The 26,847-nt window shown below is 33.4% G+C and overlaps 2 protein-coding genes across 3 annotated transcripts in view; one reads left to right on the top strand and one right to left on the bottom strand.

Moving 5' to 3' along the window:
- The window catches only part of LOC129966879 (uncharacterized), a 59,669-nt gene extending 41,324 nt beyond the window's left edge, over nucleotides 1-18,345 (bottom strand). For both annotated transcript variants that reach the window (XM_056081484.1, XM_056081485.1), the window contains exons 1-4: nucleotides 18,199-18,345; nucleotides 12,224-12,401; nucleotides 9,944-10,011; nucleotides 6,848-7,011 (exon numbers count right to left, since the gene is read on the bottom strand). In XM_056081484.1, coding sequence (XP_055937459.1) covers nucleotides 6,848-7,011; nucleotides 9,944-10,011; nucleotides 12,224-12,401; nucleotides 18,199-18,222 — 434 coding nt within the window. In that variant the 5' untranslated portion in view covers nucleotides 18,223-18,345. The remainder of the gene's footprint in view (nucleotides 1-6,847; nucleotides 7,012-9,943; nucleotides 10,012-12,223; nucleotides 12,402-18,198) is intronic.
- Nucleotides 18,346-22,913: 4,568 nt separating this feature from the next.
- On the top strand, nucleotides 22,914-23,954 carry LOC129965614 (uncharacterized). The gene has a single exon (XM_056079659.1). It carries the CDS (start codon nucleotides 22,914-22,916, stop codon nucleotides 23,952-23,954), a length of 1,041 nt encoding a protein of 346 aa, XP_055935634.1.
- Nucleotides 23,955-26,847: the final 2,893 nt, after the last annotated feature.

Raw genomic sequence — 26,847 nt, 5'->3', positions numbered from 1 at the left:
GGAGAAAGCTGAACTGGGATTATAAATTATTTTTTCACAATAATGACTCAACATTCGGAATGGTTTGCCATTCTTCAAACCGGAGAGATTTTCGAAGTGGCGGCGGAGATAGGCTAAATCGATCCAATTATTGAGGTTAAGGGTTCTATCAAAATTGTACTATGCAGTATCTTTCGAAATGGAAAAGAAGATGTTAGAGGGTCATCAGAATATGTATAGGGTGTGTAAATCTTCTTAGGAAAAAATTTCTAAAAAGATACCATGATTATCGTTGGTAAACTCAGTGGAGATATTACATTCAGAACTCGTGCGGAATGATATTTTTTCTGCTTTTCCCGAAAATAAAAAGTTATAGAAATAAAGCGAAGTATTGCTGATGCATCCGGAGGCCATGAGCTTTCATATGAAATAAAAATGATCTAAATTGATTCTGTGGTTGCAGCTGAGGAGATCTGTTGTCTGTTTTCTCCACAGAGAATGCACAGTAAAATAGTGTATTATGAAATTTCACTCAAAAAAGAGAAGTTGGAGGAACGGCGAAAGATCCTTGATGACGTACCTAGAGCACATGAACTTTCAAATAAAACAAAAATTGGCGTAATAGGATCTGTGGGTGGAGTTGGGAAACTGATTCACTGGGTTTCCTTATTAAATATTGCGATTATTATCAAGTGAATTTTAATTTGTATTGTCTTTATTTAGTAAAAAAAAAAAAACAATCTTAGTGTTATGTCCGTGGTATATCCCGGATGAAACTGGTGCTGAAATGACATAATGCGTGGAGTAAAGCAAAAAAAAAAAAAAAAAAAAAAACCTGTTGAGCTCATCTTGTAAACACTGCAGATGCATTTTGCTATTTATAATTTCCTTCGCTAACAGATACTACGTGTTCTCATTACGAAATACTTCCTACTGCTTCGTCAAGCCCGACCCAAATCTCGGGGCGCACAAAAAGGGAATTTATGAACAAAATGAGAAATAATGCCATGCATAAAGGTTAAAAAATGGTTCAAATTAATTGAAGGTAAAACTCAGTCAAATTAAGAATGATTTTAATGTAACTGTCAGCCCTCAAATAGTCTTCTTCCTTGCTGAAAAAAATATGCTGGACCAAAAAGTGGAAAGTTATCCTACGCAGTCTCCCTAGATATTGTTACGGATTCCACTATTACTAAGTCCGTAAAAGTCACCGCGTTCGCTTGTAGTGGGTGTATGGTGTGAAAACAATTAGCAGGCCTCAGTTGAAAACAAGAACGTTGTTTATTGAACACGAAGACACTAACACAAAGACGGCGAATACATAGACGACAAATATGTACAGCCGAGACGAACACAGAGCAGCACACTACAGCAAACAGTAGCCCACAAGTAGCAATCAACCACAGTACACAAAGCGGCCAGACAGAATTCAGCAGGAGAGGGGATCCTTGCAGCTTCGCTCCAAGATCTCTCCAAATGGCTGAAATTTTCCACGCTTTAGCTGCATCCAACTGCCGAATCACTATTACACGACTGACTACTCCTCACAGGACTCGATGCTGCTTCCACAATAAACAATAGGACTCGGCACACAGCTCAGTTCAGCAATAGCTTAGGCTTCACATAACGCTGGCACTCCACTGTTGCTTTGCTTCCCTCTTGAAGACTCAATACTTGACTACGACTCCAACTACGATTCACTGCAGCTTGAGACTGCTGTCCTTTTATAGTTCCCGGGAGGCGGGCAGAGAACCTTCTGGGCCAATCAAGTGTATTTCAGTTCCTATTGGACGGGTCGTTAAAAAAAATAAATTTTCCAGCTGTATCTATTTTGTTGCCAAAGTCATCAAATTCATTCCCAGAGTCGCCAATCTCTGGGATTACTGGCGCGGCACACATATGATTGTAAATCTGTCTTCCGGTGATAGAACTAACCGTGCTGGGAAGCAGCATTACAGACTCGTAAGAATACCTATCAACACATCAAGAAATGTTGCTATTTAACACAGCATTTTCTTCAAAATTTTCCTCTTTATTTGTTTCAAGAGCTTCAGATTTTCAGTTATTATAAAAAATTTCAAACGTATTTCGTTTACAATTTTAACTCCCAATCATTTCAATTTCACTGGTCTTGTAAGAGTTTCAAAAGAAGGTAAGGCGTGTAATACAAAATGGGAAATTTTGGCCTGAACCTTGGTACGTGGCAATGAGACATTTTAGTTTGCTGTTGGATGCACTTTTGTGCATCTGGTTTCATTAGAACACTTTCTTAACTTTTCATGCATTAAATGTATGTATTATTTCCTTATTGATTTCTAAATTCATTAAAAGAAGTTTATGTTTCAGGCTAGAAGCCTTAAGTGTTCCATTATTTGAAGTCTAAACGAACTGCATTGCATTGTCCTGCTGGCAGTGTGCAAGTGGGGATGTAACATAATTAGATGAGGTAAAGAAAAAAAATACATCTATAAACAAAAGGAATTTAAAAAAATAAAAACAGAACCCGAAAAGCTTTGAAATGTATTTAAATCTTACTCCAGTCAAGAAGATCCTCAAGTTTCCAGATAAGAAGTAAATAAACTGCTGTGCTGCATGCAAAATGCGTGAACTAAAAATTGTGTCAGAGCGAGATGTCGAAAAAAGTGCCACTTCAAAAATATTCATTTATAACTGACCAGAGATTGGAAAAGGCAGAGACCATCGGTAAATTCGATTTAAATCCACTCAACATATTTAAAAAAAAAACCCTGCTGAATGGAAGAATAAAGACCAAGAAAGACAAAGGGTACGTAAAGGTTGAAGAATACATCCCATTTCTTCAAGAGCCCGGCAGAGAGTATTTTGAGTGTGTTTTATAATTTTCTGCATCAGCACATCGTATCAAAATTTCGTGGTTGAATTTCACCGACTAATTAACGTACTTATATTAACAGGATGCGAAGGCATTGGTATTAATATAGCACAATTATGCGCCTTTTTGAAAAGTAAATTACCAGAAACTTGCAGGGGAGGGGGTGTTGTCAGCTTGATTGCTATGGAACTTTCTCTAATTCACTTTATAGAATACTTGAATGAACCATACAAATGGCAATATTTTTCACGAAGTGTTTAGTGGACCATCTCATTCTCCAATTTCATTTTCCAATTCATTACTAATTTACCAAATTCCTTTAGCAATAAAAGAACATTCTTACAAATTTTAGAAATCTCTCCTGTTAATGAAAAAAAGGACGAGGATCATTTCAATATGGACATGCGGGATATTTTTATGACTGCTACTTTAGGTAACTGCTTGCTGGTCTATGGTGACAAAACTCCTGGAAAATTGCCACTTTTCATATGGATCACAGCTGTCAGTTGATAACTCCGAATTTTTATAAGCACAAGAGAGAGATATGAAAAATTTAAGGAGATAACTATCTAATAATAAAAATTTGTGGCTTTAACATGTAACAAGTGGTTTTATTTTAAATGTTATTCAACTATCACGGAATCTCCTTTTCCGCTTGCATTGAACTATGAATTTCTCGTATTAAAATACTGCTGAAATAAACTGTGGATGCAACCATTCTGTGAAGTGATTTATCTGAAGAACCAGAAAACATGTTTATTGATAAAATACACACACACACACATTATGTAGATATATATATATATATGCATAGAATTCTTCCTGCCAGAGCAGGAAAAAACGACAAACTTATATAAAAGGAAATGTTTTGGGTGGATTTTAGTAAAATATAAGGAAATTCTGCAACTGTATCTGAAATATAAGGAAATTCTATAACTAAATGGTAACTGCGTCAAAGCGTCGATTAAACAATCATAATGACTGAAAATTATAAACATATTAGAAGTAACGATAAGGAGACGCAATTAGAGATCAAAGACAGTGGGGGTGGGATAACTATATCCTTAACTTATTATACAACCACTATCACAATAGAACTTATTTATACTAATTATGAGAAAAAACATTAGTATCCATTTATCTTAATCCAAGGAATGACGCATCTGCGGCCATGGGTCAGTAAGCAAAGCCTCCTGAGGACTACCCATCCTACAGGACTGGATCACGAACCCTTTTTTCGGAACACCGGGATATGATTTGACGATACTGCGGAATCTTTACTTTCTCGCAGAGAACGAGTCGCTGTGCATGTGGTTCAGATTTTAATTGTTTTGTTTATTTTCTTAGGTTACCCTCATGTTTGTATACGAACAGTCAGTCCAGAACGCAACATTTTAAAACCGATAATACAGAAAATATTTCTACATCTGCATACAGTATTTGTAGAGATTCCATCCATACGGTATTTATGGAGTCAACCCAATGCACCAACGACAATTAGAATTTTACGACTACGTCCTACCTTAAGTAAAATAAAACCCTTCTTTTCTGAGAAATGCTTACTTTCGGATTCTTTCTTTATGTAAGAAGGTTATCTCTGTAAATGTGTGGTGTGAAATTTTTAGAAACTCCTTGGTAAGCTCCATTTTGCCCAACAATATGCTGAATGATTGCCTACAGTATATTAAGTCGTTATTGATTGATATTATTTCTAATTAAGGGATGAAATGCCTTTCGAGGTAACCGATCTGAAGTTATTTGCCGACGAATAAAAAAAAGTTGTTTTTAAGCCACAAGTGATGAACTCGCTAACATATGCGCAAGTATTGTTAAAAGAATAGGTAGGTAAGTATCGAAGGTGTTCCTCTGGGGGCAAGTTTTTAAACACTTCACTTAATCTATTATTTGACAATTTTTAATGATTTAATTAACCCTTAACAGGGGACGTGCGGTCTGTGAGACCACTAGCGCTGAATTTTTGGTCACCCCTATTCTATTTTCAGCTCAATTGAGTGGAATGACCCTGTAGCTTCCTGTTTTGTGACCTTCAATGCAAGTGCACTTTTTCAACCGATTTCAGCAGATGCTCTTTTAAATAATTCAGTTATTTCTTTAAGTGCGGTCTCCAAGACCGCACCTCCCTGTTAGTATCCCAGTGATAAACAAGGCTTTGCAGATGGCGCTAAAGCTTGGACATCGAAATATCATCCTATTTACTGATCCTATTATGAAGCAGTGCTCCAGAAACTTTTAAATGAAGCAGAAAGTGATTTAGTGATAAAAATAATTGTACAGAAGAGTTTTTCGATGAAATTTCTCATTCAACTGATTCTGATATATGTGTCCAAACATAATTAATATTTCTAATGATAATGTATTTTGAAAAATTTATAATATATATATATATATATATATATATATATATATATACACAGAATTTATAGGTTATAGTGAGTGTGTTGCGATTTTCTATTGAACTGCCTGGTTTTAAATATAATATTTTTAATCTACACAAACACAGCTACAATACAAAATTTACAAAAAACACATAGACAAGTAAGTTAAAGTAAACAGTATGGTGGAGGGATTCCACCATTTCCAACCGAAAGCATTCGGTGTTAGAGCAAGGATTGTCGACATTTTCCTGTGCGCCTCAGGATGCAGGTTTCCCTTTCAACTGCTTGTCTGTAAACGCCACAAGAGGCGCCTGTAAAACACAAGGGGGCGCTCTCTTCTCAAGGGGAAAAAGAGTTCCTACAAGGTTGATTTTTAGACTAGTTCTTAGCCTGTATGTTTAAAATGCCCAAGAAAACCGTGCTGTGAAAGTCACACAAGTCGATAAAAAAAAAGGGCCAATTTTACCTATAGTCAATTTTTTTTATTTTTTATATAATTGTTGAATTTTACATTATATTGTCTTTTATATACCTTCATATACAGTAAAATTAAATATGATTTAAAAAGTAAAAAGTAATATGTTTTTTCAAGAATATTATTTATTGTAGCATGTAATTTGAGAAGAAAATGTGTTTTCCACGCATTTACTTTTTTCAATGATAATATATTTTGAAAAATTTCTAAAACATATCTATATATCAAGAAAAATATCTGCAAAATATATTGGCAGTTTTTCAAGCTATTGCATTCATTAGAAAATTTAATTTGTGTATAAATGAAAAGCGGTCTCGTAGACCGCACCTCCCCAGTTAAGTCCTAAAATTTCACCTCCCCAGTTAAGGGTTAAAGCTAATAAATGTTTTATTACTTGCTGATTCTACCCTTTTAATAAATTTTCGTGATATATATCATAATATCTCTAAAAATTACAACAAAAGTTTCGCTCAAGCACGATCAGAGGCATAGAAAAATGGTCCGACAAATAGAAGCATGAAATTTTATATCCTAATAGATGAGTGTAAGAAAAACATTACACCCATTTACCTCTTTTAGCTATTCCCAATACACGCGACGGGACGTACAATTTCTCATCGTAGCGAATGAAACGAGTAGGATTTGCGTAGCAACCCTCCTGTGGGTAGAGCCCATTTATACGCAGTAATTTTGCTTTGAATGAATGCCTTGTGCGCACAAGATATGTTGCGGCTCAATTGATGAATAGCAAGAAATATTCGTCTTTCATTTCGCCAGTCTTGAAATCCCTACAAATGCTTTTAGTAGAGTAGTAGAAAGTTTATTATAGTCATTTTTAAAAAAAATGAGCATGCCAACTTTAAATAAATAAAAAAAATAAAAAAAATGCCTTCACTTTGCATTCAAGGTGCAGATTTCTGAAATTAAGAATCTGGAAGCCATTTTAGAGAAGAAATTCGAGCAAATTAAAATATAAATCATAGAAATGTTAGGAAAATCGTATACTTTCTCAGAGCTATTTGGAAGGAAAAAATGCAGTTCGTCAAACTGAAAAGCAAAAATAATAAGAATTTGAATGCTCAAATCAAAAATGTTCTTTTTCATGCCGCTGTTTAATCTTAGCTGAACGCAAAATATGAAACTCACTTTTTAAAACTGTTGGACGCCAGCGAGTAACTATTTTGGATGAAATCGAAAAAATTGGAGATATCATCTCCCAGCTTCTTGGCTTCTTCACTCATTTCCGCATTCATCTCTTGGATTTGATTTTTCATTTTCCTAATGACATTCTGTCTCACAACAGTCGCATGCTGTAAAAGAAGTCAATGGTTAACGAACCACGCATACTTTTAGAAGAAAGAAACTACGTTTTTCATTACATTTTACGGTTTCATCTCAGTTGTATCTGAATATTTGTGCTAATTGGTCTTTGCTATGATTTTTAGATTCTGTTTGATCATTAAAAATGCAAGCGTACTCTGCTATTGTAAGCGATGCGAAAGCATACAGATCGTATCTTCCACATCAAAATAGCAAGGTCGAAATGAAATAATTAATAATATATTATCAAAATACCCACAATGAAGAATAATCGACTCGAAATGCTTCAATTGGTAGTGAGCTCAAGCTACGTTCAATCTGCCTTCCATTAATCTTAGAAAACCATCTTAATTTTATTATAATTGATTATCCTGCACAACAACACTGAGGTTTAAAGTAATAGTGAGGAGGAAATTTCGAGTGATAAATTAATATGAGTTTGAAAAGCTACTTTTAGGTTCCTCGTCAAATTTGGTGTAACATTCAAAAATTTAAATATATATTACATAATAAAACTGTATATATATATATATATATATATATATATATATATATATATGTTACATATTAAAATTGTAAGATCTGAAAATTTGAACATACACAAGACACACTGGGGTGAAAAAAGTCATGAGATACCTTCTAATAATGTATTAGATCTCCTTTTACCCGAGGGAGTGCAGCAACTCGATGTGGCATGAACTCAACAAATCGTTGGAACTCCCCTATAGAAATATTGAGTCATGCTGTCTCTTTAGACGTATATAATTATGAAAGTGTTGCCGGATTTTGTACACGAACTGTCCTCTCGATTGTCTCATAAATATTCTATGGAATTTAAGTCGGGGATCTAAATGTGGTCAAATTCATTCGCAGGAATTGTCTAGAATGTTCTCAAACCCATCGCTAATAGTTGTGACCCGGTAATATGGCGCATTATCATTCATAAAAGTTATATTATTATTTGGGCATATGAAGGCCACTAATGGCTGCATGTGATCTCCAAATAGCTGAACATAAACATTTCCAGCCAATGAACGATTCAATTGGACAAGGGGACCCAGTCCATTCTATGTAAAAATAGCCCACACCATTATAGAGGCAGCACCGCTTGCACAATGCCTCGTTGACAACTTGAGTCCATGGCTTCCTGGAGTCTACACCAAATTTTAAATTTAGAGCCAGCTCTTATCTATTAAAACAGTGATTCATTTGACTAAGCCATGATTTTCTAATTGTCTAGAGTCCGACCGATATGGTCACGAGCTCGGGAGAGGCGCTGCAGGCGATGTCGTGCTATTAGTAAAGGCATTCGAGTCATTCTTCTGCTGTAATAGCCCATTATTACCGAATTTCGCTGTACAGTCGTAACGAACCCGTCTGTAATACCTTCCCCATTTATTCTTGTGGTTATTTCACACAGTGTTACTTGTCTGTTAACACTGGCCATTCTACCCATACGTCGCTGATCTGGGTCATTTAAGTGCAGGAGTTCGGTCCATGGTGGGAGGTAATGTCAAAAATTAAGTATTCTCGCCATGTGGACACTATAGATATTGGAATGTTGAATTCCCTAACGATTTCAGAAATGGATGCGTCTTACTCCAGCTACCATTTCGCGTTCAAAATCTGTTCATTCTGTCTTGGGACCATAATCATCTCCGAAACCTTTTCACATGAATCACTTTAATACAAATGAAAACTGGCAATGCACTGCTCATTTGTGCATTTTGTTTGCTTCTTGTGTATTTGTATTATTACTATCCCATGACTTTTGTTACTTCAGTGTATACACAAATGCATCAAAAAGTTTGAATCATGTTCTAACTTTTTACCTATTGGAGATAAGTAGACACTATAAACAACAACGCAGTTCAAAATAAAGTAGGAAATTAGTTTGCGTTAATGAAACGATCAGATTTTAATTTTTAACGAATTATATTTTTAAAAAAAATTTATGCGATTTCTTTAGATACATTTTGTCAATTTGAAATGAACTGCTTTTTTTTGCAAGAGCATTATTAAAAAAGATGCACACATGTTTCACTTTAAACTTGGATGCATTATGTTCAATTGAAAAGTTTTTGTGCGTCATAAATTTCCGAAGATTTCAAAAATTCTCAATAAAAGAAATAATGATCGGAAAAATCTCATCTAGCAGAAACAAAGACAGTGGATTGTTTTCCATGAATAATAATAATCTAAAAGTAACTGGAAGAGGGCGCTCTCACAATATATAGAAGCATTTTGTGCAAACAATAACACACTTGGTTGGAAAGGAAACTTCTGCATTAGATCCCCAAAAGCTATTTTTACCAGATCTAACTCCGGTTGTTAGAGTATGTTAATTAGCTCGGTTAATTAGTTTATTAATTGGCACAAGCCTACCCCCTCTAGTGCCTTCCATCGACATCCATTTTGTAAAGATGTAGTATAACAAAGTTATAGAGGTGTTCAATTTATTTTGTTGACGATTGTACCGATTCATTTTGTACCTATTAGCTACATGTAGCTTACAATTAGCATCTGCTAAACAATTCGAAACGCTAACAACATGAAATCAAAAATCTAACGAAATAAAAAATGTCAAGCTCTTTTCTTATAAGGAATAAGAGGAATTAAGAAGAGGGCAAGAAATAAACTAATTTTAGGGGTTAAAAATGAAATAAAAAAATGAGATGCATCTGTTGATGAAAGAGATTTATTGAATCATTTATTAGCATCTGCTTAAATATTTTAATAGCATCTAATCTCGTGCTTAGGAAAGACTGTGGTTTGATTCTTAATATTTGTTTAGAAGGGAAGGGGAGGGGTAATATTTGAAATCCTCAAAACTTTCCCTATTAATATCAGTTTTGTCAAAGAAACTGTTAATAAACCACCTACAAAATATTGTGCTGCAGTTATAAGCAAAGTTCAACTCACCTCATTCAAAAGAATTTCTGTGTTCCTCTTGACGTAATCATCGATGTTTCTGCTTCCAGATCTGTGAACTGAAAGAGACAGACGCAGCTTCTGACTACGACAATCAAGGGTGTGAGATAGAAAGAAAACTGAACTAGAAAAAAATTTCTCATTGAGAAAAGCTCTGGTGAATATTCCGAACAGGCTGGAAATGGCGGCGGGAATTCTTTTCTGTTTGTAAACTGATGAGTCAGTTGATCCAGCAGGAAAAGAACACAATTGTAAAAGGGTGTTTGGTCTCCAGTTCTTTCCCTCCCCTCTGCTGGCTAGATTAGCCCTTCGATTACTTCTTAACATGTCTGAATCCATAAGGGCTATCAGCGTGAGTTGTCTCCTCGCATAAGGGCGTCCATCCCTTCCCCTCGCAAAAAAATTGTGGTAAAGGAACACCAAGAATGCTCAGAATTTTATTTTCATAGATGTGCGCTTTTTTAGAATAGTGAAGAAAACCGGCACTTATGCATTAACTACATGCGAAAAATAGTTACGGAAGATCAATTTTTGACGTGAATCTAGCGTTTTTATGAAATCGAGTCTACGAGCTTTGAGCATGATGATATGCAATTACTATACAAGCACAAAATATGCCCTTTTCCTTAAAGACCAAACCTGAGATTGAACATAAGACTATAATTAAAATTTATATATCAAATACCATATTTCATTGAGTCAGTGCGTTTTTGAGTTATGGCAAAAGTACAGATCGGCAGATTTGGCTCAAAATTCGATAAGAATATATATTTAGAGTACCGCAGATTTAGAAGTGAGCTAAATTTCTACGCATGTCATTAAGTTTTGCAATTATCGCGTTTATATGCATACAAAAGTACAGACGGACGGGTGGTCAAAGCACTTGACTGATTTTTGCCAAATTTGATACGAATGGATGGTAAATCTAAATACTAATTTATATATCTAGCTCTATGCGTTTTGTAGTTTCGTATTCGGACAGTAAAATAGACAGACTTCCTGTTGATAAATTTTGCTTAAAATTTAATACAGCACATTTCATCAGTCTAGTTGAGAGCATTTTTTTTTTTTAATTATCGTGTTCTAAGACAGACAGACGGGCAAATAGACATAATTGCAAAAATCCGTTTTTCTGATTTATAGAGTTCTGAAACGTGAAGTGACATCGAAATCTCGACTTTGAATTTTTTGCCGATTGCAATAGTTCTTCTTCGCAAGTAAAAAGATGCAAGAAATCAAACCTTTCTTAAAGGAGGACGTTATCTTTTAAGTGTGTTGGAAGGAAATCTCACATTTTTAGAAAAAAATAAAATTTAATTTTGCTACGTCAAGGGCGATAACAGACATCTTGCTCATATTTCTTTGCATCTCGTTCCCTTTTTGCCTTTCTCTGTTTCAACCATGTCTTTCTACGAGTCATCTTTACAGAATCTTGCCATTTTTCTAATAATTTTTAGAACCGTTAGTTTAGAACTTTATCGTCAATTTTAGAACATTTCGAATAAAGACAGTTTCATTTTTAATGATCATATTTTATTACTGTATTAAAAGAATTTCATTTTTTATCATGCCAAATAGTTTTCTTATTTTTCATGTCTTCTCCCATCTTTCTCCTTATTTCTCGCAATGATGAAAAAGTGCGCGTCACCCCCTCTTGCTGCTCTTCCTATGACACACACACACAAAAAAAAAAAATCATGAAAATTTCATACATTTCAAATTTCTTATCGTATTCATCGACGAATGGCCTGGGGTCAATCCTGGTGCTTCAAGGCACCTCAGTGAGCATTTCAGCAGAGAGCGGCAGCGGCGCCAGTTTTGACGTACTTCATCGATGTCGCATTTCTTGTGCCACGGGGGGAAATGCTCAGCCTTTCGAGATAGCGTGTGTGGATTTCATCAAACCGGTTAATTGTATTTTCATCTCTCCATTGTTTCATTCGATAATAAACTGATGAAAACGAGATCTGCTACGGCGGTTTATTCTGGAAATATGAACTTAGAAAGGCTTCGCAATGGAGGGGAACATTTATGAATATATATTGAGGGAATGATTTAAAAACTGATACAATATTTAAGAAAAATGAAAGTCATATGAAAAAAATCCATGTGTCACTTTATCTTCGATAGCCCCTATCATTCAAAAGAATTAAAACATGCAGCTCAAAGAAAGCCGCAACAACCCATTCTGTCTAATTGGATGTAAAGCTCACCATATATTTGCGTTTGGCATGAATTTCTTTTTGAAGAACAAGAGTCTATCATACTTACTACTCTTGGTGAGCTCCAGGGTGTACACAGGATCAATTAGGTTGTTCTCCATGTCCCTCAGGGCATTCTGTACGAGGCTCGCCTCTTTCTGCGCCAAGTCCCGCAGGCCCCGGATCGTAACCAAGCAAGTATCCATCTGATCAGTGGTCGCGTCCAGGCTTTTTCGCTCTCGCACCTGCTGGCAATCGAAATACATTCATGAAACCAATGGCACGCCGCCGTCTTTTCCCTTTCTTCCATAGTAAAGGTGTGTGTTCAATGACTTATAAGCACTAGATAACTGTGGAATTGTCTCAATTTATGACTTTTTCCTTTCATTTCAGGATGAAGAAACTTCTGATTGAGCCGAAATACCAATTCAGTGGAGCTTATATTTTCTAAAAATGATTACCGACGAAGAGAACTTCCCCTTTTAATTCATTTCAAATGTTGAGATTCTCCGAACAGGAATACCGTTCCTATCTTTTAAAGAGTTTGGTAAATGGGATCCATTCCTGATCATGCAATACACGTCGGATACTTGAGAGAATCCGCTGCGCGCTTAACAGAAGGATCACACATGGGGAGAGCTATGCCCAGCAAAATAAATACCGAATATTTTCTCGATTATGCTTTTTATGCGTGATTGTGACATTATGTGGCACTAATTCATTTCTCACTTTTTGTTTTCATGTTTTCTTACTCCATTTTGTGATACAGAATTAAGGTTGAACTATAAAGAATTTGATCAAGAGTTTCTTTTTTCCCCATTTTAATTATTTTTTAATAAAAGCATTCCATTTACGTATTTTATTTGGGGAAAAAATCCCCCACATCCACCTTCAAAAAAATCCGTGGCAATATTATGAAATTATTTCTTCTCATTGAATCGATTCTCGAACTAGGACGTTCAGGAAAATAGTGAGAAAACTGGACATTGAGTTTTTACGGACTACTTAATGACAGGAAAAGGTTTACACAGATTGAAAATGTGAGAAAATACTCTATTTGTATTTTTTTTATTTATTTTTTTTTAATTTTGAAGGAAACTTCAAATAGAGTTTTCAAAAGTGGAACTATTCAAATCAAAATAGATCCAAAAAGGATTTAAACTCTTTGTAACTTATCTTGCACTTTTCATCTTATACCCTTTACCTTTTCAGTGATTGCAATTTTATTCTTCAATAATTTTTCTTAAATTTCTATTAATTTTTCAAGATATAATAAAAAAAATTGAACAGATACGGGCAATTTTGAAACAAACAAAAAAATCGCAGATACTCTGTTACAAGACAACGGGAAGCCTTTGAACTACTTTACTTTTATTTTTTGATATTTTTTTATTATTTAAATATTTTTCGTACAGTTTCTTACTGGTTTTGAAAGATCTTTAGTACAAAGATTTTTTTTGTTGTTGCTGTTTTAGAACAAGAAACAAAGCACAACAAGAACACTAAAAGAAAAATTTAAAAGCAGGTAAGCAGTTTTAATAAGTCATATCAGGAACCTTTATTGATTTAGATTACTGATGTGGAGAAAATGTGCCGTCTGTTGTTTTTAAAAAATAGCATAGTTCAGTTGATATTTCCAATTTAATTAAAAGGGTTTCATATGATAAATTATCTCCTGTCATAATATCTTATATAAAATAATTTTTACATTAAATATTAAATCATTTTGTTCCTGAGAATGTCTTGTATATCAGTCTCTTAGTAATGACGATGAATGCTTGCATATGCCCATGTATTAGGGCTGCAGAGGCCAGACTGTTGATCATCCGAAGTTGCCACATGCATATTTTGGATGGTTAGAAGGTGATTTCGAAAGGACTTTTTTTTTTGACAACTTAAAGTTTTAAATAATTAGATAGAAAGTGAAACTTTGAGGCTTTTCTGCAATAAAATGAGAAAATCTTACAGCATAAAAATATTTTTTGAAAAGTATTTTACAACAAGGTATTTCATTATTGAAAGTAAACTCAAATAGCTTTGATAATTGTGACAATTGCTAATATTTGATCATGTCCTTTTCTCCCATAATTGATGATCAATAAATAATGATTCGGCTTATTTACAATGTTAAGAAGGTTTCAGCGTAAGGCATGCATTTTATAAAACTTCTGAAATTTATTAGCACTTCAGAACGTGAATTTCTAAAATGGGCTGATGCATTTTTAAATGCTACTATTCTTTCCTATTATATATTGGATGTTTGAAGATATGTGCGGAAAATTAAGGAATTGTGTCCGTACAATGAACAAAATTGCATTAGGCTTCTAAAGGAGTATGACACATATTTATCTAAATTTAAAGCTGTAAAATATTTTCATGAGGAAGTCGTTGAATCCAACTGGTCTGGTCGAACAGGCGGATAATACGCAGTAAAAAGACAAGCCGAAATCCATCCAATGTTTATGAAAGGCATACCTTTAAGCATATTTTAAATTCAAATGGATGTCCATCATCACATTTGCTTTCATTTCAATGCACCTCTTGAAAATCAAATATTGTGCTTTATAATTATAAAATAAAGAGCGCACTTCGTTTCATTCTTTTCTCTTCTTTTATAAATGAATCAGGTGGCAACTTCGCAGTGAAATTTGGATGCTGCTGGTGGCCAAGCGGGCACCGCCAATAAATGACGCTGAACAAGCTTGCACATGCGCATGATGAGAGAAGTGAGATTCAAAATCAAGCCTGAAAAGGTGACGCTAGATAAAATCGTCAACAACAACAACAAAAGAACAGACCTGTCATTTTGTTACTTATTATCGCATCTTTACAAATTGGATGTCGATGGAAATGCCTCAAGTCAGTAGGTTTGTTGAGATAGACAAATTGATTAACGGAGTTAATTAACATAGTTAATTAAATACCATCTCGATACTTTTCCTTTCCAGAAATCGAGATTTTTGAATAATTCTATTCAGCAGGTATTTTTTATGTATACGTTCCAAATACTGAGATATATTTAATTTTATTTGCTGAAAACTCCGCCCAAAAAGAGTCAACCCACCGGGGACTGTATAGTAAGCAAATTTCAGCTTGGTAATAGCCAAATACGACTTTTTCTGCGTTTTCATGACAGGAATTTTGGAGGGACAAACAACACGAGGCAGATTTATTCTTAGTATAAATATGACTTTTCAAAATATTAATATTTTTTTTAATGTAAATATCGAAACATTTCCATTACTTTTAAAATCAAATCATCAGTTGGGTTTTTTTAATAGTTCATTTGCCCCCCTAAAAGATTAACACAATCTTAATTTGTAAGGAAATGAAAAAAGTTTGTTTATCCCATTTTCCCCTCTTAAAAAGTCGCTGACTAGTGAGATAAGAATGAATTTTAAGCCAATGAAATGATCGGTGTTTATTAAAAAGATGGACTTTTATTTTCAGGAAGAAATCATTGTTAATCGGATAGAAGATTTATTAGGTTTACTGCTGTAAGAATGACCCATGGATGGGCATCCTTTTTGTCCTGCAAAGGCTTGCGCAATCAAGATAAATAAATATAAACGAATGGAGTTCAGCTCATTATCATGCTGCAATACCTTGGACTGGCGTTTCGAAAGCTATGTTTGCTGATAAATGTAAATGAAAGAGGAGATTATTTCATAAATCTGAGGATGTTTTATTCGGCACCTAATGAAAAGAAATTTATGAATAAATGCTCAACATCAAGCCACTGAGTATCTAAATAATAGGTGCTAGATAATTTCTTTATTTTAGCGTTGCTTAATTTATTGAATGGTAAGAACGGATTTCCTTGAAATTCTATTACATTTCCCTGCAAACCACTGCTGGTAAATAGTAAAAATTTACCTTCCAGCTATCCATCTCTCCTGCAATTCAATTTTATATAATCTAACTAGCCGCCTTTGGCGACCAGCCGGTTCGCCCAACTTAATGTTCATTAAAATTTTAATAATTAAATATTTTATGCAATTCCTACTTTAATAACTTCTTCATCAAAATATTTTAAAACTTCAAATTTTGATATATAATTCACTCATAATATTATATACGCCTTCAGTCATAACGTAATATGTATCTCTCTCATTTTCTGTTAGTTCCCGTAGAATTTATACTATAAATTAAAGTGGAAAGGATTAATCTGCAATTAATATAATAATATTTTTTACTCAAACAAAGTATTTTTTTGTAATATGATTACTGAAAAGAGTCACTGAGCGTTTAAACTTTATGGGCACTAAAGAATATCTTTCCTAATTTATGTAATATTTCAAGAATTTGTCAACAAAATATTCTCAGATTCATCATGACCAGAACGATTCATTAACAATGTTTCATTTTAAATGCATCAAACATTAAGAAAATAAAACGAATCGTTTAAAATAATCGGTCGAAAACAGATTAAAAAAAACTACTTAAAAAACGATGTACTTAAAACTATAAGCGTATACAAAAAATATATAACTAACTTAAATACAATTTAATTACAAAAACATGCAACGAACCTAAAAATAATTTAAATCGAGTCCGCTTCCGTTGAAATGTAAACAATCATAATACAATGCGCATGCGTGAATTTTCAACGCCAGTTACGGAACGCAAATGCGTGATTTTTTCTACACCAGTTGGGGTGACGCTATGGAGATTAGAAATTTTTAATTTCCTTTATTCCGTTTTATTTTAATTCAAAAGTACTTCAGAATGAATCTGAAAGATCGATTCATTAACAATGTTTAATTTTAAATGGATCAAACATTAAGAAAATAAATAGAATCGTTTCAAATAATCAGCCGAAAAATCTTAAGCCTAGCCTCATGACTGTTGGGGAAAAAAAAATTGAAGCCGTACTCATTTGGCGATTTGAAGATTTTTTTGGCGGGAAAGTTAGTTTTTAATTAATAATTAAAATTCTAATTAAAAATTCAAAAAAAGGGCTATCCTATCTTTTAAGTTAGATCAAACTGCACACGGTGTGCAAATTTGATTAAAATCGGTTAAGTAGTTTAGGAGTCCATCGCGGACAAACAACGTGACACGTAATTTATATATATTAAGATTGTAGAAAAAACATTCCTTTTTTTTAACAGAAAATCAAAATTCATGTTGAATTAAAATCTCTGATCTAAAAAAAAATTTAGTATCTCATTAACTATGATATCATAATGCCAATAAAGCTCGTGCTTCGTGAAGAGTAAATCTATGAATACAAATAAATTTGACACACGGTCTCTCAAAAAGTGGGCGTTGCAAATCGATTATAGGGAATTTTACAATTTTTGTGACTATTTCGAAAACTGTTTAGCGTAGGAGCACATTTTTTTGGATTCTGACATTTTCGTATGCTAGCTTGCTGACATGTCAAAATTTTATTACGTTGCCATTCACTTTTGTCTCATATTCATCTTTAAGAAAATTATAAGAATGTATTAAATTTGTATTATTTATGCACATATTCCGTGACTTTATGAAATACGATCATTTTCTTCAAATGCGTGATTTTTTTTTCAGCAATGCATCATAGTTTCCGAGATATCGCCGAATGTTCATAAAACTCCTTTTGACATTGGAAGTGTCCTTTTTCAAAACCCTATAACTTTCAAAATCAGGGTAAAAATGTCACAAAATTTTAATGAGAGGTTTATTTTATGACGCCAAATCGATTCAGTAAAAAATGGATAATCCTATTGGAAAAAGTATCGAGAGAGTCGTTCATAAACTATGATAATGAACTCGATCAACGGAGTCTCAACAAATTTGCCCCTTCGAGTCATTTCTTTTGACACCCGATTTGTGAAGATGCGATAATAAACAACAAAGTGGCAGAGGTATTCCATTTTTTTTTTTTTTTTTTTTTTTTTTGTCGACCACTGTACAATAATTTTGATCTCTCGAAATGAACAAGCTCATTTTTCTATTGAGAAGAATGGAAACAGCATTGTTTTCAGTTGTTACAGGTTCGATATAAAAACATTTTTAATAGAAATATTCAAAAATGGTGCAAAGCAACGTTTTACTTACAGTTTTTGTAAGATTTGCAGACATTTCTGAGCATTTATTTTCATATATTCTTCCGTGAAACGTTTTTCCAGATTGTTATCAAACTATGACATGGCAGCTCCTCCATTCAGTACTGCATTCAAGAAAAAATGACCTAAAACTCCTGTATTCTCAGACAAGAAGGAAAAATACGGCGTTGAAACAAAAACAACTCGAATTGAATCATTTCCATAGCAACGCGAAACAACGTTTAGCGGTTACCGTTCATTTCTTCAGTGGGATAAATGATCATTCTTAATGATAAGTAGAAATGTTTCGCTTGCATTTTTAGAATTCAAGCGCCATAGTTATTATTATTATTATTATAAAATCACCTTTTGTATTTTAATGACAAGCAATTGTTTTAAATTGTTATTTTTAATTTTTCGCATGCATTAAATGGTCTGCCTTCTGCAATACTGGCTAGCAGGGCCAAGGTTTATGTTTCCCTAGAGTAACTGATTGGATTTTCTTCCCCATTTATCAAGCAATACACGTCGTGAAATTTTTCGAAATGGTGTCGCCCTAGAGCTTGGAAATCTCAAAAACAGCGGAGAATCCCGAGCATGCGCCATTTCGAAAATTGCGGACTTAGTTGAAATAGAACTTTTTTTTTGCCATTGATTTTGGAGCACATTAAATGATTTTTCGCTTTCATACTGTTTATCATAGCTCGTTTTTATAGTCACCGATTTGTTACCAATAAAAGCACGCTTTGATACAGCAAAATTGAAGATGTGTAATGGAGTTAAACTTAAAATACTCACTTTTAACCGGACAGTTTAGTCATTAGATTCAGCAATACGGCGATTATAAATTTCTTGGTTTTCTCCAAACGATAATTCGTGATAATTAAGCGTTACGTTTTCAAAAGCAGAGGTTACGAATATTTACCTCGAAATAGACTTTTTTCCCCATTTAAACTTGAGATAAAAGTTTAATTTTGACTCAGTAGTTTAGAAAAAATTATAAACATGGAATTGAAATTTGAAAATTAAATAATTGTTTCTTCATACTAATCCCTTCTATAATTCATTCTCTGCGTATATTAATAAAAATGATTTTTTATGTATATAAATAGATACACAACGGGGAAATCAAATAAATTTTTAAAAAACGTAAGATTTCGATATGTAGCAATTCTATACAATATATCTATATGCGATGCTTTTTTAATACCGAATAACTGGATGTTAAATATTAGCGATGTGTAAATACCTGGTGGGAAAGTAAGTATTTTGTGGGCATTAACCAAACCCTCTCAAAATTATTTACTCAAAAACTATGTATTTTACGAAGAAAAGTTTTTAGGAAGGATTTTTTTTTTTTTTTACTTAAACTGAAGCATACAAAATTCAGAGCCTATAAGTTACAGTACAAAATGTAATATATGATAGATAATATTTTTAAATTAAGACCAGATTTGTGGAAAAGAAGTGCAATTGCCATACAGATTTAGAATAAAATATTCAAAAACTTAAAAGGAGATGCAACGAAATATCAACAAGGTTGAATATAAAATGTTTAATACCCTATGTAAATAAGTGCTTTGAATATTTACTATTAAAAATAAATATCCGGTTATTTTACATTACTTGTCAAAGCCAGTCTGTCAAATAATCGGAATTACAGACCGTATCATAATTTTATTTTTGGTAAATTTAAAATTGACAAAAAAATATTTTTACAATGTTTTCAAAAGAAAATTGGGATAGTAATTCCATTTGCATTTAATAGAAATGTAACTGTATCATGGTTTATTCAGAATTGAAACAGAGAAGTAATTAAGTAAAAGAATAAAAATTCATTTCATTTTCAAGATTACTTAAAAACTAACTTTTCACTTAATGGCAAAAGAACAGAGCGGCAAAATATAAAAGAAAATTATATAAAGAAGATCATAAGAAAAATTATTAAAAAATGAATGCAGCATGCTTTATGAATTATAAACATAGACTACCGATTGAAGATCATTGAAAAAAGAGGGCGCGTATAAATCTTGTATGTATTTAACGCAGTCAACATATAAGGAAATACAACATTTTGTTAAATATTCAATAAAATTCAAAATTAATTAAATTTTATTTAAATTGTAAGTTAAAAAAAATAAAACATCCTAGACATTGCTATCTTATGAATAAACTACATATCTGTCAAGCTTAATTTTTATTTCACAAAACTCACCTATCTTTACATATAACTCACTAGAATTACTACTCATTAAAATTTGCAATTAAATATTTTATTTAACTGGGTTTCTTAATGGTTTCTTCAACAAAATATTTTCAAGTTTCAAATTCTGATAGTCATACTATTATAAAAGAATGAAACCCATAAAATTTGAATTTTGTGTTTTGTATTATTTCTGGTGTATCTGTCAGATTTTCTCTCGGTTCCCATAAAATTCGAATCTGAAATTGAAGCGGAAGTGATGAAACTTCAGGAATTAAAGTTTTTTTTTTCTTTTTTTTTCCCCTGAAGCCAGACATGATTCAATAAAAGTTTCCCTAATTCATCGTAAAATTCAGTTTTCAGTTCTACATTCAAAAGGATTTAAATGAAGGGAATATTGCTTTATTTCTTCAAGTCAATAAATGTAGTTTCTGAAAACAATCATGAATAATAAATTTTATATCGCCCTTTGACTTGTGAATTCAGTAAAATAATCTTGACAATCTAACATTTAAATCTTCTGCGATCAAGTCTGACCGAGTTATAAAGCTCCGAATATCATTATTTTAGGACAATTGGAAATTTCATTAGTTTAAGTCAATCAGCCTTAGGGAAACTGATCGATTGGCGCATTCTCTTCAAGATTGTTGATGGAGAGGTCTAAAAGCGTGCGTTTTTATTGAATATAGATATTTAGATTTTCATAACCTTCAATTTTAGTTGCAAAAGATTAGAACTTCTTTATTTAAAACATTAGTATCTTAAGAATATCGTATTAAATATGATTCACGGGTGGGAAGGTCTGCATAAAAAATTTTAATTTATGATTCATTAGAATGTTTATTAATTTAAACTATATAAAATATTATTTACTACATTTAGACCTTTTTTGTTTGATACTTATTACTATATACGTGATAATGAAATTTTAGAAACTACTCGTTGGGCCAGTACTAAAGTGGATATACTGTATCTGTTAAACTCTGTCTGCCTTAAATAAAACTGAATTATTGAATTAATAATATAGATATTTTAAAAAGACACATACATTTTTTTCTTGCATTTAATTTTCTAGAAAATATCCCATTACATATTTATTTCATTTCATACAGACATGTTGTAAGCGTCATACTAGTTGCAACTCAACTCCGCTCCAAAGTGTAATTAATTCAGATTTCGCTTTCTCGATGTAAATATGCTTTCGAAACTTTGCTATGTAAATAATCGCAAATAAAGTGTTCTCTCATATCACATCCATAGTAATTATTGAAGATATTTTACAAATTGGCGTCCGCGACAGGACTATGGATTATCTAAAACGGGAGAGAACACAACTCAGGCGATTATTTACCAAATCGTTGAAAGAAGTTGAAAATGCTGTGAAAACGGAACCGGTAAGTAAAATTGAATTGATACCGGTATTTAATATTTTAAGTGATAAAGCTGAAAGGTTATTTGTATTAGATGAAAAAATAAGAGTAAAATGGTCCGAAATGGAAAATATTGACGAAGAAGAATTTTCTAATGACCTTGACATAGCGGAAAATTATCGCGATTAGTGGATTGCTTTGAAAACGAAAGTCGATTTTGTTTTGGCTACGAAAGAAGAAAATAGTGATACTTCCTGTGTATTAAATGAAACAAAACGAACTTTTCGCCTTCCCAAGTTGGAATTAAAACGTTTTGACGGCGATATAAAGAACTGGCTCGGATTCTGGGGACAATTCAAAAAAATTCACGATGATGATACTATTGATTCGGATGATAAATTTCAATATCTTTTGCAAGCGACGGAAATTGGTTCATCGGCAAGAGATTTAGTAGAAAGTTTTCCGCCGTCGGGCGCGAATTATACTAAAGCTATTGAGCAATTGAAATCGCGTTTTGCTAAAGATGAGTTGTTGATCCAAATTTATGTTCGTGAACTTTTGAATCTTGTTTTAACGCAAGCAAAGAATGGAGAAAATTTCACTTTACGTGCTCTCTATGATAAATTAGAAACCCAGTTAAGAGCATTAGAGACATTAGGAGTGACATCTGAAAAGTACGAAGCAATGCTGTATCCATTAGTAGAGTCAGCTCTTCCAGAAGATCTCATAAAAGAATGGGAACGAACACGTAGCAGAGTTGAAAATAAAGTCAAGCCGAATATTTTGGGAAACTTGTTAGAATTTCTTCGATCGGAAGTCGAGAGTGATGAGAGATTACAACTTGCTCGATCCGGTTTTGCGAAGGATCAAGAATTTCAAAGAATTAAACCGAAAGATAAAATTCCTACGGCAGCTTGTATTGTATCTAGTGAAAAGAAAAGAGCTGAAAAAAATGACAAGCAATGCATATTTTGTAATAAGTCATTTCATAATACAACAGAATGCTTTAAAGCTCCTGATATGTCACTGGAAGAGAAAAAAGAAATATTAAAGAAGAAAGGTGCGTGCTTTATTTGTTTGAAACCAGGTCATAATTCGAAGATTTGTAGGGCCTATTTGAAGTGCATTATATGCAAGAAAAAACATCATAGTATTATGTGTCCAAATATAAATCAAACAAACCAGAATCCATCACCTGAATTAGATGCCAAGATTCTCTTGTCACCAAGGAATTCATCTACATTATTGTTAACGGTATTGGTGAAAATCATCAATAAAGACAGATCTTTAATTATCCGAGGATTATTCGATACCGGTGCTCAAAGATCTTTCATAAAAAAGGATATTGTGGATAAACTGGGATTGGAACCAGTAGATCAAGAAATGTTAAGTCATGGACTTTTTGGGGGCAGTGAAACTAAACAAAAGTCCCATAATGTGTATAACATTACATTGCAAAGCTTGTGTTCAAATTTCAGGCACAACATTTCCGTTTTAGATGAAAAGAAAATATGTGGTGCTATTCCTTGTGTAAGTAATCCTGACATTTTTCCCATTTTGAAGAGAAAAAATATAGAATTAAGTGATACAGGGGAAGACACTCCTGAAATAGATTTATTAATAGGAGCAGATTACCTTGGTGTATTGCTGACGGGATCCATTGAACACATTGATAAAAATTTAGTAGCCATAAAAACAAAACTCGGATGGACACTTCAAGGTAAACAAACGAAACAGTCGAAATCTTTGGAGAATATTATTTATGTTGCCAATTTAGATTTGACGGAATTATGGAGTCTAGATGCCATCGGTATACGAGATCCTGTAGAAATTAAATCAAGGCAGGTAGCCGATGAAGAAACAGTTGAATTTTTCTGTAAAACTATTAAGAGAAATGAAGACAAGAGATATGAAGTATGTTTGCCGTGGAAAAGTGGATATCCAGAGTTAGAAAGCAACAAAGAATTAGCCACTAAGCGTTTGATGTCAACTACAAAAAATCTTATTCGATCAGGACATTTAAGCGAATATGATGATGTGTTTAATGAATGGATTCGAGAGGGAATTATCGAAATTGTAAATGAAGATAAGAATAAAGGACATTATTTACCTCATCATCAAAGACTGGAGATACAACTACAAAGATTCGCCCTGTTTTCGATGCCTCAGCAAAAGACTCTAAAGGAAATTGCTTAGAAAAGGGTCCAAATTTATTAGAATTAGTACCAAAATTGATAATGCAATTTCGCAAAAATGCTATTGGAATAACATCAGATATTAAAAAGGCCTTCTTACAAATCAGTTTGAACCCAAAGGATAGAGATTATTTTAAGTTTTTATGGTGGAAAGATTTTTCATTAAAAGAGGAATTGATCACCCTGAGACATTGTCGAGTGGTATTTGGTGCTTCTCCTAGTCCATTTTTACTTGAGGCGACGATAGCTCATCATCTAGAGAATGTCTCAGATGGAAGGAAGGAAACAGCTCGTCAACTTCAAAAATCCTTTTATGTAGATAACTGCATAACTAGTTTAGAAACTAGAGAAGAGGCAGCCAAATTTATTTCTGAAGCTAAAGAACTAATGTCTGCAGCCAAATTTGATTTACGAGGTTGGGTTACTTCTGAAGAAATTGTAGAAGAAACAAAAAAGAGATATATTCCAATACTAGGACTTTCCTGGGATGCTGAAAATGATGAACTTTCTTGTAACAGTGCTATTAAAATTTCAGAAGAAAATATAACCAAACGAACATTATTATCTATTGCTCAACGAATTTACGACCCAATAGGATTTACAAGTCCAACTACTCTAATTCCAAAGATCATTCTACAAAAAACATGGAAAAGAAAAATTAATTGGGATGATGTGCTTCCACCAGATATATGTAATGAATTTTTTGCCTGGTACAAACATGTAAATCTGCTAAAAGATTGCAAAATTCCAAGAAGACTCATTTCAAATCCCTTTAAAGATTGTCAGATAAGTCTTCACTGTTTCAGTGAAGCCTCTTATGCTGCATGTATTTTTTTACGTGCTGAATATAACGGGAAAGTTTCAGTTCAATTAGTGGCAAGTAAGTCAAGAGTGTCACCAACAAAGGAAATTACAATTCCTCGATTAGAACTGTTGGGAGCTCTTATATTATCCCGATTATATTGCCAAGTGACAGATGGACTTGAGGTAAATTTTAATGAAGTATACTTTTGGACTGACTCGACTGTTGTCTTAACTTGGATTAAACGGGATAGTTCTTGGAATACATTTGTAAGAAATAGGATAACTGAAATAAGAAAATATACCAATTCTGATAACTGGCATTTCGTGCCAGGTCATATGAATCCAGCAGATCTTCCTTCAAGAGGTTGTGATGCAAAGATTTTATTGAAGAGCAAGTGGTGGGAAGGTCCAGAATGGTTATCAAAGTCACAAGAATACTGGCCTTTGAATGAAAAACAAATTATTGATGAAAATTTAGTTGAATCAGAGAAAAGGAAAACAATAGTCAGTAATGTGGAGCATGAATCAGTTAACTTTACTGACAATCTACTTTATTTCTCGAAATATAGGAAGATTTTAAGAATGCTGACTTGGATACTACGTTTTATTAAAAACTGTCGTCTTAAAGAAAAATGTAAGGAAACCGAACTAACCTATGAAGAAGTCCAATCAGCTGAAAACTGTTTGCTAAAGCTAATTCAAAAGGAAAGTTTTGCAGGAAGCAAGATGAAAGCATTGAAAAATATGCAAACTTTCAAAGACGATTCCGACATTCTTAAAGTTAGAACTAAGCTCATACTGGGAGATGAAGAAGAGAATTTTAAGTGCCCTATATTGTTGCCAGGTAACCATGAAATAATTCATCGATTGATACACCAGAAACATTGTGAGTTGCAGCATGCCGGACTTCGAACTCTCATTTCCAATTTGAGGGAAAATTACTGGATTATTTCTGTCAATAAAATAGCAAAACAAGTAAGCTCTCATTGTATTACTTGCAAAAGATTTAAAGCCAAACCTACGGAGCCACCTTTAGCACCTCTTCCTAAAAATAGAATAAAAGTTGCTGCAGCATTTGAAGTCACAGGGATTGATTTGGCAGGCCCATTGTTTTTGCGTTCTGGAGAAAAGACATGGATTGTCCTTTTTACCTGTGCTATTTATAGGGCTGTTCATCTTGAGTTAGTCAATTCTTTGTCCACGGAAGCCTTTATAATGGCTTTAAGAAGATTTTTTGCTAGGAGAGGTCGAGTTAATATAATCTACACTGATAACGGCACCAACTTCGTTGTTTCAAGTAATGCCTTGAAAAATCTAGAATGGGAGAAGATCATGTCGTTTTCCACTATCAAGAAAATTAAATGGAATTTCAACCCTCCAACTGCTGCATGGTGGGGTGGATGGTGGGAGCGGATGATTCGCATGCTAAAAGAAATGCTAAGGAGAATTTTGGGCCGAAAGAGTATTGATTATGAAGAATTGGAAACTCTTATATGTGACTGTGAAGCTACAATAAATTCCAGGCCTCTCACGTATATTGAAGATAATTCAGAAGGTCTAAGGCCATTGACACCTGCTTGTTTCTTGCAAGGTATTCCTAGTAGTGATACAACTGATTTAGACGATATCGACAGTAAAAGCCTAAATAGAAGATTACGCTTTGTTCAAAAACTACGGCATGATTTAAGAACGAGATTTCGCAACGAATACTTAGCAATGTTAGTGCATAAAGGTCGTCACACCCGAGATGAATTTTTGAATGTTGGAGACATAATTCTCCTTGAAACTGATGGAAAACGCCTTCACTGGCCCTTAGGAATTGTAACTGAAGTCCTCCCTGGAGCAGATGGACATTCAAGAGTCGCCAGAGTAAGAACAGCTCAAGGGGAAAAATTAAGATCATTCCAGAGACTTTATTCCTTGGAAATCAGAAGTTCTGAAAAATTATCATTCATTGCTCAGCAAAAGGATAAAGAGACAAACACTCAACTTCCTGCAACTCCAGCTGTTTCAGATCAAGATTCCAGTGAAGATGATGATTATATAACCAAAGTAACTCCTGATGTTGTCACTAAAGCTGGCCGGTGTAT

This window comes from Argiope bruennichi, chromosome 4 (assembly GCF_947563725.1).
Source record: "Argiope bruennichi chromosome 4, qqArgBrue1.1, whole genome shotgun sequence".
Classification (NCBI taxonomy): Eukaryota; Metazoa; Arthropoda; class Arachnida; order Araneae; family Araneidae; genus Argiope; species Argiope bruennichi.
Note: the sequence above shows the minus strand (reverse complement) of the source record. Positions and strands in the feature narration are given on the sequence as shown.

What these genes read in the sequence shown, in the direction of transcription:
- LOC129965614 (XM_056079659.1), top strand. Translation starts at nt 22,914, where the DNA reads ATGTGTCCAAATATAAATCAAACAAACCAGAATCCATCACCTGAATTA.